This window comes from Syngnathoides biaculeatus, chromosome 12, assembly GCF_019802595.1.
Source record: "Syngnathoides biaculeatus isolate LvHL_M chromosome 12, ASM1980259v1, whole genome shotgun sequence".
Classification (NCBI taxonomy): domain Eukaryota; kingdom Metazoa; phylum Chordata; class Actinopteri; order Syngnathiformes; family Syngnathidae; genus Syngnathoides; species Syngnathoides biaculeatus.
Window position 1 is genome coordinate 29,988,796 of NC_084651.1, and position 13,230 is coordinate 30,002,025.

General features: G+C 42.0%; 1 protein-coding gene across 6 annotated transcripts in view; it reads left to right on the forward strand.

The window, feature by feature from the left end:
• zswim8 (zinc finger, SWIM-type containing 8) overlaps window positions 1-13,230 on the forward strand; it is a 226,335-nt gene that overhangs the window by 180,579 nt on the left and 32,526 nt on the right. For 5 of the 6 annotated variants that reach the window (XM_061837433.1, XM_061837430.1, XM_061837428.1 and 2 more), the window contains 4 exons: window positions 7,198-7,347; window positions 7,558-7,780; window positions 10,439-10,728; window positions 10,893-11,116. In XM_061837433.1, coding sequence (XP_061693417.1) covers window positions 7,198-7,347; window positions 7,558-7,780; window positions 10,439-10,728; window positions 10,893-11,116 — 887 coding nt within the window. The remainder of the gene's footprint in view (window positions 1-7,197; window positions 7,348-7,557; window positions 7,781-10,438; window positions 10,729-10,892; window positions 11,117-13,230) is intronic. The other variant, XM_061837432.1, reaches the window with a different exon arrangement.

The window sequence follows — 13,230 nt, forward strand, 5'->3', positions numbered from 1 at the left end:
AACGACAAGCAAAAAGAGGTGTACACGTTTGTTCATGTGTGTGTGCATGTGTGGAAGATTGGTGAATACTTGTGTGGTCATCATTTCTTTAACAGGCACCAGTTCTAACAGTTCTGATGATTAGATGTTTTTGTTCTTGCTATCTCCTGCTAGGAGGCTGCCACGTTATCTAGAGCAGAGCAAAGCATTTCATTATTGTAAGCAGATGTATGATAATTATGATCACAATTATTCCAAAATTTCGCCCCTTATTGTCCTACATTTGCTACCACGTTTTCGAGAGCAGAGCAAAGCATTCTTCATTGCAGGTAGAGACAGTAACTGAATTGGAGCAGAGCAAAGCATTTCTTCATTGCAGGCAGAAACAGTAACTGAATTGGAGCAGAGCAAAGCATTTCTTCATTGCAGGGAGAAACAGTAACTGAATTGGAGCAGAGCAAGGCATTTCTTCATTGCAGACAGAGCAATAACTGAATTGACCCCTCCGTAGAAATTGCGCAATCCGCGACACTGACAAATCGGAGGCCAGAGATCTGCATAAACCACGCTCCTTTTTTCGACCCGCAGTTTTCTCAGACAACGCTGGATGGTCCTTTATAGCTTCTGTTGGTGTTTTATTGCGTTTTTGGGTTCTTTAACAATAGATGTGGTTAAGAGGTGAAGTCACGGACTTTATAATAGTGACGACAGGTATCCTAAAAGGCTGATTGGTGGAGTTCAATTCGTACCGTTTCCAAAACCGAAGACCCAGTACAAAAAATGTCTTTGATGGATCAAACTTTGTGGAAGACCGCATCATCAACTGAATCCATCTAAAATCAACCGGAACAGAAGACCGAGTACGAAAAATGTCTTTGATGGATAAAACTTTGTGGAAGACTGCATGATCAACTGAATCCATCAACCGGAACGGATATGTTTCCACGAAGGTAAGTCCTATATTTGATTTTCATTACATGTCTCATATAAATGAATTAGCAGTTCTTCGCTTGCATAATATAGCTACGTGTGAGTGATTGACACACTTGATTTGAGTTGAGCGATATTTTGCGATGATCTGACTGCACAAACGTGTCCCTTTGTTCGCGGCTATGGTAAACCGGACTGTGTTAGCACGAAGGTATGCCCTATATTTGATTTTCAATACATGTCTCATATAAATGAATTAGCAGTTCTTGGCTTGCATAATATAGCTACGTGTGAATGATTGTCACATTTGATCTGTGTTGAGCGATATTTTGCGATGATCTGACTGCACGAATGTGTCTCTGTTTGGCGGCTAGGGAGCTAAGCTAAACCGGACTCGCGAGTCCTAAAAGCCTTCGACGTGCACCGAGACACCAAGACTGAAGGATGAATGTTTGAGGACACGAAAGTCGTGATTGTCGTTCTCGGTCGGGACTTATGTAGGTTCGGCACTAATTCAAGAATAATTATTGAGGGGAGCGCGTGACGTTACACAAAGAAAAGGAGAGAAACAACTCGTAAATCAAGCCTCGCCTTCTTCTTTTCCTTCATACGGCGGTTCACAAACGGCTATACAGATACATATACAGATTCTGCACACAAGTGTGATAGGTAACACGAAAATAGGAAACTGTCAATGATGAATTCGTCTTTGGGTTATAATATATTATATTATGTGGCTTCTCGGTCTTCCTCTGACTCCGGAAAGATCTTGCGCTAATATCAATGGTTTCTCCGTCGATATGCATGTAAATACCATTGAAATACCGCTCGCTGAAATACTTGAAGCCCTGCTGTCTGATTTTCAACGATATTTTACTGTTAGCTAAGAATGCAGTGAGAAATCAGCCGGTAAATCGGACAGTTTCGCTCTATTCTTTTCTTGCTGCGCCAATATTTTTGCTAATTGTTTGTCTGACGTCAGCGCACGTGGCGTGACGTCACTTCAGGAGGCGTGGTTAAGTGCCCTGTATGGAGGGGTCAATTGGAGCAGAGCAAAGCATTTCTTCATTGCAGGCAGAGCAGTAACTTAATACTATTTACAATTATTTCTACATTATCCTCCTGTTTATCCTACATTTGCTCAAATCCTTAAATCATCTAATAGATTGCCCTTTCGGCTTACACTCGCAGGAAAATATAGCACTAATTACTTGTAATCTTTTGGAACAGAGAACAGGTCTGGAAGAAAAGTCATAACGTCATCATCGTGGTCAACAATATCACTGTCATTACTCTGTTGTGCCAATAGTGGATATATTTCTGCCAATTTTGAATTTGTCGGGGCAATAGCAGTGGTTATAAGTTGGTTAAGTGATGCCTTTATGCAGGGAATACAACAACATCCACACAATGCAAGAATAGCTGCAAACAGTGATAGAAACTAGGACAGAGAACACCAAATTTTTTGATTTGCCAAAATTTTTTCAGACCTGACTGATGTGTTTACACCAGAGTGCTTCTTCATCTGGTTCAGGGTGCGGAGGCCTTGAATGGCTCTTGTGCGTGACCCATCAGGTGCTGTGATATTTGGAATAAACAACACTGGTCACCGAACATTGAGCAGTCGCCACCCTTCTCGGCCAGGAGCATATCGACCGCTATGGGGCTCTGGAACGTCATGAGTAAGGTTGCAGCTGGTTGTTCCCTTATGGCAATAAAGCCTGCTTCCGTATAATTACCTAGTTTCTGTACATTGTAATGCATGTAGTTGACTCTGTCAATGTTTTCATTCAGAGTTATCCATAACAAGATGGATTCCCATCCTGCATCAATCTTGTTAACCAACTTATACTCATCTGGTATGTAGTTGGGATGCCATTTGCATCCATGTATGTCAGATCTCCATCTTTCCAAGAGGACCTTCGCCTTCGGGAGAACCCAAGGGGAGGTCCAAAGATGGATGCGGCCAATTGTATATCCTCTGCTTTGGATGGAAACACAGTCACAGATAAGATCAGTGATACCAGTGTACACGTTCCTGCTGCATTTATCAGTGTGTCATAAAACTTTTGACCAACACACTACCACAACTAATCGCTGCATGGGAGCAATGGGGCAGTTTGCAGATGGATATCATGACACCATGTTTTGTTGAGACTTCCCACCTTAAAATCTGTCCCTGTAAAGCTAACACAGGAGAAATAAGCCAATGCAACATTAGTAGATAATATCAGTTTATCATTTACTGCCTTAGTTGTTGGATAAACACGTTTCCATTTCTGACAAGTGGTGTTAGGAGTTGTTTTAGTCATTACCTCCAGGGTATATTGTGTTGGGATTTCTGTTGGAATGACACACATTAGTGGCCCAGGGCCCATGCATGTGATGTAACTATAGTTTACCTTGTTAGCTGCATTCTACATTAATAACAACCAGTTTTGTTTCCTATTTGTAAAAAAGATAATCATAATGAAAAAATTTTCCTTAGGTTTTTCGGTTAAAATGCTCCCATAGTATACGTACTCTTTTGTGTGGCATTCGGGTTTAAGGTAGCATTAAATTAGCAAATGGTGAGAAGAAAGTGGGGGTTTCATTTAGCATAAGCCCAAAGATGGAATCCCCAGCAATTAGACTCTGCCAAGGAATTGAATAAGTGCTGAACTGATTCGCTGGGAGGCACACATGGAGTCCTCCTCTCATGCCTTGGTGACTCCCGCATAGTTGTTTACCAATGTTATTTGAAATGAGGTTGCGCCTCTTTATCTTATGTGTGGTAGGCATAGTTGACTGAGTATAATTATTGGTTCTGTTGTTATGTATTTTTGTCAGCTTTACAGGTGTCCAAAAGTAGCATATGAAGAAAAATATCATTACGGCTGACAATGTTGCAGCCCAACATGCTATCATATTATTTAGCCAAGTCACGTCGACCAAGTCACCCCTAAATGAGTCAAGTGTCTTTTAAATCTTCACCAGCCTTCAGGTATTTTCATATACTATAAATCTGCACCGACCGTATGCTGGACTTTGCTCACCTTTCCCCTTGGGTGACTCAGCTGAGATGACCTTTACAGTGTGTAAGGTGTATCCACGTGTTTCTTTGTACTATTTTGTCCATGTCATTCAGCTCTTACTCAGTCTATGCTGGTGTTCGGGTAAAACTGCATGTACAGTAGATGTTAATTCATAAACAGACAGGATGAATAGACAAATGGCAGTAATAAGGTTATTAAAGCACAGTAACTTGTTACATTTTTTGTTTCTAGTCCTATCAAATGGATGCATGTGAAATTACCTAGTGACACGCCATTAGAAAACAATGTTTTTTTAGTTTTTCAAAAGAAGTTAATCCACCCAACTTTTTTTTTTTTTTTTTTTGCATTCGCTATAAATTAATAGCATTGGTATTATCTGTGCAAACAATACAATCTTTTGGATACGTTTTTTGGATGTAGTTATCCAATTTGTTTTGTTTTTATTTTATTTTATTTATTTTTTGGGGGTGGGACCTTGAGTGGTTCCCACAGGTACCACTTGAACAGAAAAATGAAAATAACGGATAGCGTTTTCATCCAACACCCAACAGTAAAATTCAACCGTTTAGTCACCATTATGACAGCAGTCTCACTCCCATGTGTAACCAGACTACAGTGACCTTGGCAGTGGGAATGAGAACAGCTATCTTACAAGTGGCCAATAAAAACAAATTAGTTTTGTGTGTGTTAACAATGGTTTCAAAAGCAATAACTTTCCTACAATTAACAAATGAACTCAAGTACCCCTTTTTGCAATTTTTTTAAGCTGTTTGGGCTTTTTAATAACTCCTGAAAGGGACCTATTTGTGTGTTTTTTGCTTTTTTTTTTCCTTCATCATTCGTCTATCTCTCGTTGTGTGGAAAATGGTGGCGGGATGAATGGATGTGTAGCTTGAAGAAACTGACCACGTTTTATATGCACATTCCCTTGTGGATTATATCGCACACAGATCAAACAAGACCTACAAAAAAGTTTTTGCATACAAGTTAAATCCATGGATCATGTAATGCCTTTGTACCAGGGCTACCATTCCCCCTGTTGAGACCTGCTTTAAAACATGCAGTCATTCCAATTCTATATTCTTCAAATGGTTCATTATTTTATTTTGCTCTTCCAATGGGAGAACAATTTGCTTTTTTTCTAAATCTAGCAGAGGTGTGCGATATTAACCCTGGAACTCCCTGCTGCTGTGAGAAAGTACTTTGCTGTCATACAAATTTATTGTACTTCCACACCATTTAAGTGGTAAGATTTTCTCAAGTCTTCTAGTCCTTACACATCATTATTTTTTTTTCAGATGTTGTGTTTGAACTATTTTGCTATTTATCAACTATTTTGCTTTTTGTTTTTTCCCTGTTGGAGTCAGTGGTTCACCTAGGGTGACTATACTGACTTCCCCCTGAACAGAGTGACAATTACGTTCTGGTTGAGGTAATTCTCAAGCTTCTACCACAAGTGGCGGAGAATTCTTACCTCTCCATCCTGAAGCAGTTGTCACTCAATTTCCTGTTCAAATGAGGTAGCGAACCTCCACTCACACTTTTACACATGCACACATTTCACGGAGCTCACGAATAGGACACACCTTGCCCTTTTCTCAGTTTTACAGACTTATTAGTCTACTCGATAGTGACTAGTATTCAGTGACTAGTATTCTCGAGGTTTGGTTCCGCCGCAGTCACCCAGACGCGCATTCACTCATTCCTCATGAGTGTGGGAGTTTCCTACTCAACAGAGATGTCTTCACTTCCTTCGGCTTCTCGTCAACCCTCAGCCTCCAGGCGCAAAGTCGAGGCCCAGTCCCGGAAAGGGTCTCAAGTGCCGTGGCCACGGTCTTTGCCTGGACGCATTCTCGGCTGCGTTCTTCAGACCCGCCCCCATCGCAAAGCCCGCCCGCGCAGCCTTCGCAGAAGATGTGACCGCCGAATGCGGCGCCTCAGCCGGTGTGGCTGATTTCGGCGCCGTGGTGGCATATAATGGAGCCGAGGCATGCTGCTTTTAGAGGGTTGTTCATAGCCACCGCAGTACACGAACACTATCAAGACGAGGCTGAGTGAGACATTGTTGGCTGGGCGACGTGCACATCGACACATTTCATACGCGGATCTTTTGTTACGTTATGAGAGAGGCCGATTACGTGGTCCGCCCCAAACTATTACTTTTTTAGTATACACACCTACCTGTTATTTGGAACCCACAAAGCTCTCGTCCTCTGCACCCGTGCAATCCATTTTTCACAACGAACAGTCTCTTTCAAACTTATGAAGGGTAATTCCATTCTCCCGAGTGTTCAAGCAATGTCCAGCAATGCAATGAGCCGGCATTTTGGCTAACATGAAGGAACAACGAGCTACCTTCCTGAAGGTAAAACTAATGGAAACAAACGAGTCCACTGCTGTCATTTACGTCACTTCCTGCTTCTTCTCGAAAACAAATCCCTCGAGAGGATTTTCATGGCGAGAGTTGCAAAAAGCTGTATACGTCAAAATTATGTTTTGTGGTGAAAAAACACATGGGACCATATTGGCTGTGGGTTTATACCAATTACACCAAAAATCATCCATTTCATGACAGTCGCACTTTAAGCAAAATCAGAAATGCTCATCATCACATTGGTAAGTGCCACTTAGTCATTGTAATTTTTGCAACACAGTACAGATATACTTTGCTTTGCTTTTATGCCTCCCACTCTCAGAAAGGATTGCACCCAAAGACACGCATACATTTTCAACCCTGCTTATTAGGGCCACAACGTTTATCCCAGCTGACTTCAGGCAAAAGGCGGACTTCACCCTGAACGGGCACAATATACTTTGCTTTGCTTTTATGCCTCCCACTCTCAGAAAGGATTGCACCCAAAGACACCCATACATTTTCAACCCTGCTTATTAGGGCCACAACGTTTATCCCAGCTGACTTCAGGCAAAAGGCGGACTTCACCCTGAACGGGCACAGATAGAGACGGTCTATTATTGACACTGTCACTGTGTGGGAACTGAAACCATGCTTTCTGCACCAACATCATATGAGTGTACCATCAGTGGCGCCCAAAGATGTAGCATCAAAAAGTATGAGTATCTCATGCTTGTGTGTGTCTTAATCATTCATTGAAGTAATTTAAGTCTTGATCTGGTCTCCCACAGGTTTTTCTGAGTGATTTGATCAAAATCTGAATCATACAACATTTCCGGCTTTTGAATTAACAGTGTCTATTGATACATAATACATCCCATATTTTTTGCTTCCATTTAGTCACTGGGGTCAATCGAAATGACTGTGAAAATGAATCAACCCCATTTAAGATTGACAGCACTGTGCCGAGCCGGTTGGCGCTGGGGGCACGCTGTGGATATAGCCAACGCTGCTGGGGATCTCCTGCCCGACAGAAGAAGAAACACACTGGTAAAATTCTGACTGGCAATTGTTTTTATTGGTACTGATCTTACATGTTGTACATTTAAATACCAGCATTCACTCTTTGGTTAGTTAACTCATCCACGAAAAAAAGACAAAATAAATAATTTGACTTGAAGTGTGGGTAATTGGGTTTTTGATGTATTTTTTTTTTTTTCCAATCAAAGAATAACAAATTGACACATCTCTTTTGGACAGGCATGGCAAGTATTGATAGCAGTGCTCCAGAGACAACCTCAGACAGTTCTCCCACTCTCAGCCGCCGGCCATTACGAGGTGGCTGGGCACCAACGTCGTGGGGTCGTGGTCAAGATAGTGACAGCATTAGTAGCTCATCTTCAGATTCGCTGGGATCATCCTCCTCCAGTGGATCTCACCGGGCAGGAGGAGGTGCCAGAGCCAAGAGCATGGATACCAGCCGGTAACAGCACATTTCCTCTAATACCTGAATTTATAATTTAATAGCTATAGTGGGGCAAAAAAGTATTTCATCATCCACCAACTGTGCAAATTATCTCACCTAAAAATATGAGAGGCCTGTAATTTTCATCACAGATATATCTCACCTATGAGAGACAAATTGAGAAAGAAAATCCAGAAAATCACATAATCTGATTTTTAAAGAATTTAATAACAAATTATGGTGGAAAATATATCTTTGGTTGCCTCCAATTAGGTAGGATTTCTGGCTCACAAGCCTGTAAGTTCATACTTTATACATGCAAATCAGTCCTTTAGCGAAATTCACCGTTTTGAAATCAAAAGAGGCCGTTTGCGTGATCATCTAGATCCATGTGTTGTCATGGGCTATTATATACGTCTTGAACGCTGACAGTTATATCCACTCCACACAATCCCCATCCGCATACAAACATGCGGTAATTGTAAATATTACTCTATGGCAGACTAGTATGCTGGAGCATTGGCCTGAGGTGCCACCTACACACTCAGGATCTGCTTTGAATAAATCGCAGGAGTTGAAAAACCAGAAAAAACACTTCTGCCACTTCTGCTGCTAAGAAGTATCTGTAACAGTAATTTTACTACAATACAGTGATCTTAATGTCGGTTGCTATTTTCATTGATGAATTATTCCTTATTTATCAACTATTTTTTAAGCAAGTCTATTAAAACTAAAAAAGACAGCCCGGGCCAGGGGACATCGTACCTACGTTGGGGCCACATTGGGAAGGTCATTGTGACCATGTAGGCAAGTGAGCACAACCTGTTTCCATTTAGATGAACATAAACAACAGCTTTCGTGTAGTTTAGAATTTTTTTGGCAGTGTCTGCCCAAATCTGGTCATCTCAGCTCACTTTTAACTTGAGAAACACTGCGCAGTAAATATCAGGTTTTTGTTATAGTTGTGACAATGCATACATACTGAACTCAGTGCAGTTAGCTGAAGGTCAATCTCATCCATGGCAAGTCTCCTGTATAATACATAATGCGTTCAGCTTGCCTAATTTACATAATTGTTCAATGATAGCAGTATGGCTCTTTTCTGAGGAAGAAGCAAACACAGGTGTTGAGAAATAGGAGGAGGATGCACTAACACTTGATCCCTTGACAACCATGACCAATGAACTAATGTGAACTGGACTGAAATCGGGTGCGGTCATTCGGCAGTGGGATTCGGGTGCCACCACCGCGGGATCGCACATCCTAAGCACAACACATTGCGGCTTTCGACAAAGCGTTGTGCAGGTACGTCAAAACACCACAAGGGCGGCCATCTGGCCCGGTACAATGGTCTACAGTCCCTTAGCCAATCGGGACGCAGAACTGTAGCGCATCAGGATAAAAAACACAATGCACAATCATGCGCTGCAAAAAAAAAAAAAAGCTTACTACACAGGAAAAAAAATACACATTCACAAATCAGTGTAATAGCGAGGTTGCGTAAAGCGAACCGCTTTGTAGCGAGGGAACAGTCAAAAGATTTGTTGTAAATTTCCTAACCATTTTTGCAGTATTGAAAGGAGAAATCCAGTGGTTTGCATTAACAATGTATCCAATAGGTCATGTAATATGTAGTCTATCTTGACGATGTGATGTTAAATCCTCTTTCATTCACTAGTGTTTTGAGAAAACTTTTATCGACAATTACGAATTTTCAGGGACGCTGCCATTTTCTCGAGTCAGTTACGTGCCGTTCCAAACACTCAATTACATGGGACACCATTATGCTCAGCACTGATTTCTCGGATTTATCCTCGTCTGATGAAGAAATAACAGTATTGGTTGATCAGGACGATGGAGGAATAGATGGAGGCTATGTATGGAAGTATTCCTCCGTCTTCACTATCAACGGAGCGGCAGAGAGCTGCTCACGGATATATATGAAAGTATTCCTCATTCTTCCGATCAGCCGATACTACAATTTCTTCATCAGATGAGGATAAATCCAAGAAATCAGCGCTGGGCATAATGGTGTCCCATGTAATCGAGCGTTTGGAACAGCACGTAACACGTCACATACGCCCACGTAGGTCATGTGACTCGCGAGAATGGCAGCGCCCCTGAAAATTCGTATTTGTTGATAAAAATCTTTTCAAAACACTATTAAATGAGAGAGGATTTAACGTTACATTGTCAAGCTAGAGTACATATTACATGACCTATCAAATATATTGTTAATGCTAACCACTGGATTTTCCCTTTAAAAAATTTGAGCATGGTGAACAAATGGTTAAAGAATCTGCCTAACAGTTCTGACAACCAGGGTTCATATCTCAGACCTGTCTTTGTGGTTTGCATGTTCTTCCCGTGCTTCGGTGTTTTTTTTTTTTTTTCTGGGAACTCTGGTTTCCTCCCACATTCCAAAAACACGCATTACTTGGAAACTCTAAATTGCCCTGAGGCGTGACTGTGAGTGCGAAGGTTCGTTTGTTTCTCTGTGCCCTGCAATTGACTGGTAACCAGCTCAGAGTGTATTTCCTCCTGCTCGCAGTTAGCTGGAATAGGCTCAAAGACTCCTGCAACCCTTGTGAGGATAACCAGCTCAAATAATGGATGGGTGGATAGATCCTATATTTTGATTTTTATAACACTTTTAACTGTGTCCCCATTGTCTAGGTACAAAGGGCGTCGTCCAGAGTGCCATGTGCCTCATGTGCCGAACCAGCCATCAGAAGCTGCAGCTCACTTTTACTTTGAGTTAGCCAAGACTGTGCTCATTAAAGCTGGGGGAAACTCATCTACCTCCATCTTCACCCAGCCTTCTGTTAGTGGGGCTCACCAGGGACCCCACAGGAACCTGCATTTGTGTGCCTTTGAGATCGGCTTGTATGCTCTTGGTCTCCACAACTTTGTCTCTCCCAACTGGCTGTCAAGAACCTACTCCTCACATGTGTCATGGATTACAGGTGTGTCTCAGTGCATTTAGTGTTTGTCTTTTGTTTTGTGAGTTTGCTGTTTTATGTGCACACTATCACTTGACGATTTTGGGGCATGGTTTTCAATATCTGTTCTTAACTCACTGTCTATGATATTCTCATTTGCTGTTTACACTAATGTCATACGTTTTCAGGTCAAGCAATGGAGATTGGCAGTGCTGCCCTCACCATTTTGATGGAGTGTTGGGACGGTCACCTCACACCTCCAGAAGTAGCATCACTGGCTGACCGTGCATCACGGGCTAGGGACCTCAACATGGTTCGTGCAGCTGCGGAACTGGCTCTGAGTTGCCTGCCTCATGCACATGCACTGAATCCTAATGAAATCCAGAGAGCCTTGGTGCAGTGCAAAGAACAGGTTAAAACAAAACATTTTTTTAAAATTGCAGTTCTTGGGTTAATTTTTTTTCAAAGTCAACTGTGCTCATTTGTTTCATTTGAAAAATTGAAGATGAACTTTAACTGTCACCTCCAAAGGTATTGGAAGGGCAAGGTAAATTATTTTGTTTTTGGTGTAGGCTGAAGATATTTGGGTTTCAGAACAAAAGATAACAATGAAACAAATGTTTGGGTGCAGTGAATAGTTTTGAGACATTAAAAAATAATAATACAGTCACTGAGCAATAAAGTAATATTTTACTGCTATTTGGGGGGTGGGGGGGACAGTTGTGCAAATGATCCGAGTCTTACGGCAGTTTGAAATTATGAATAGAACAATAGTCTGGTGCAGTGGCCATTTTACATTGTCTTAGTTCTGGCCGGATTCAATTCATATAGATAGGGGGATACTGAAATCTTTCGAACAGTTTTGTCATTTGAAATTGGGATGTGTCCTTTTTTATGGCAGTACTAAACCAGACTGTGTTGGATGAACGCAGGATTTTTTTTAATGACTGCTGTTTAGAACTGCCTCAACAGCCCCTGAGGCAGGCCATGATTCCTTGGAACCCACAGGAAGTTAATCCTCTGTTGGAGCTTTTTGAGGATGGAATTCATGGTGGTCTCTCTCATCACATCCCAAGAGACTGTAATTCCCAAGAACTTGAAGGTCTTGATGGGTGACACACGGCAGTTGGACAGCGTGAGGGGTAGCTGTGGCGAAGGATCCCCCCTAAATTTTGATGAGGCCGATGACTGTGGTGTCATCTGCAAATTTCATGAGTTTGAGAGGTGGGTGCATTGAGGTGCAGTAGTTTGTGTAGAGAAAGGAGTGGAGTGAAGAGAGGACACATCCTTGGGCTGGGGTGCTGGTAGTGCATATAGATGAGGTGGTGTCCCCCTGGCTCACCTGCCATGTCTTGCCCATTAGGAAGCTGTTGATCCACTCGTAGAGAGCAGTTGTGAGGCACTTAGGTGGAGATGCTGAAGGAAAAGGAGTTCTGGGATGATGGTGTTAAAAGTCCACGAACAAGACCCTCCCAGAGGTCCCCGCACTGTTGAGGTTTCCTAGAAGTAATTGAAGTACCATTTTGACTGCGTCATCTGCAGATGTTTACTCAGTCGGCAAACTGCAGGGAGTCCAGCAGGAGAGCACTTACACTCTTGAGGTGGTCCAGGAAGTTGTGTTCAAAGAACTTCATGTCCACAGATATCAAGACGACAGGTCTGTAGTCATTTAGACCTGAGATTGTAAGTTTCTTGGCAGACTGGGATGATTTGGGAGAATTTGAAACAAGATGGTACCTCCCACAGTTCCCGAGATCTATCAAAGACCTGTGTGAATACTGGAGCGAGCCAGTCTGCACAGACTTTAAGGCAAAATGAGGACACAAGGTCTGGGCTTGCCTTTCTGGGCTCTTATTTTAAGATGCATCTCACATCCTGTTTGTGTATGGTCAACACATGGGGTGGGGAATAATAGGTGTGATCGTGGTCGATGGTGCAGCTGGGTTGGTGTCATAAGTGAAAGTGTCCTTTTCAAATCTGGAGAGGAAGGTGGTCAAGTTGTCAGCCAGTCCCTGATTGTTGTTAGTTTGGGGGGGATTCTCGCTAGTAATTGGTTTGACATTACAATCCATGCCACACAATTTTAGTCGTTAGTGGTAAACTGTTTTTCTATATTTACTGCATAATTTCTCTTTCCAATGTTAATTTCTTACGTCAGCTGGTATCTAACACAACTACACAGGGATCTACTTCCACTTCAGTCGGCAACCTCTATAGCCTGGCAATGTAGTAAGTAGTGAACAACGTTTGGTTGTGATTGAACGTGCAAAATACCTGTTGATACACAAACATCTTCACAAAAACGGATACAGGTTATAACGGTGTCCGTATAGTCATCCAGGCTGCTAGTTTGTTTCATAGACAGAGTCTAAACAGCCTTGAAGTTAGATTTTCACTCATGTTTCACTAGAGGCTATGTACGTTTAAGTTTTTGCCCAATATGTTGGTATTAGGTGAGTTAAGCAGTGATCAGCCAAGCCTAGAGTTGCTTTGTGGATCGCAAGATATGCATCATCATTGAGCGTA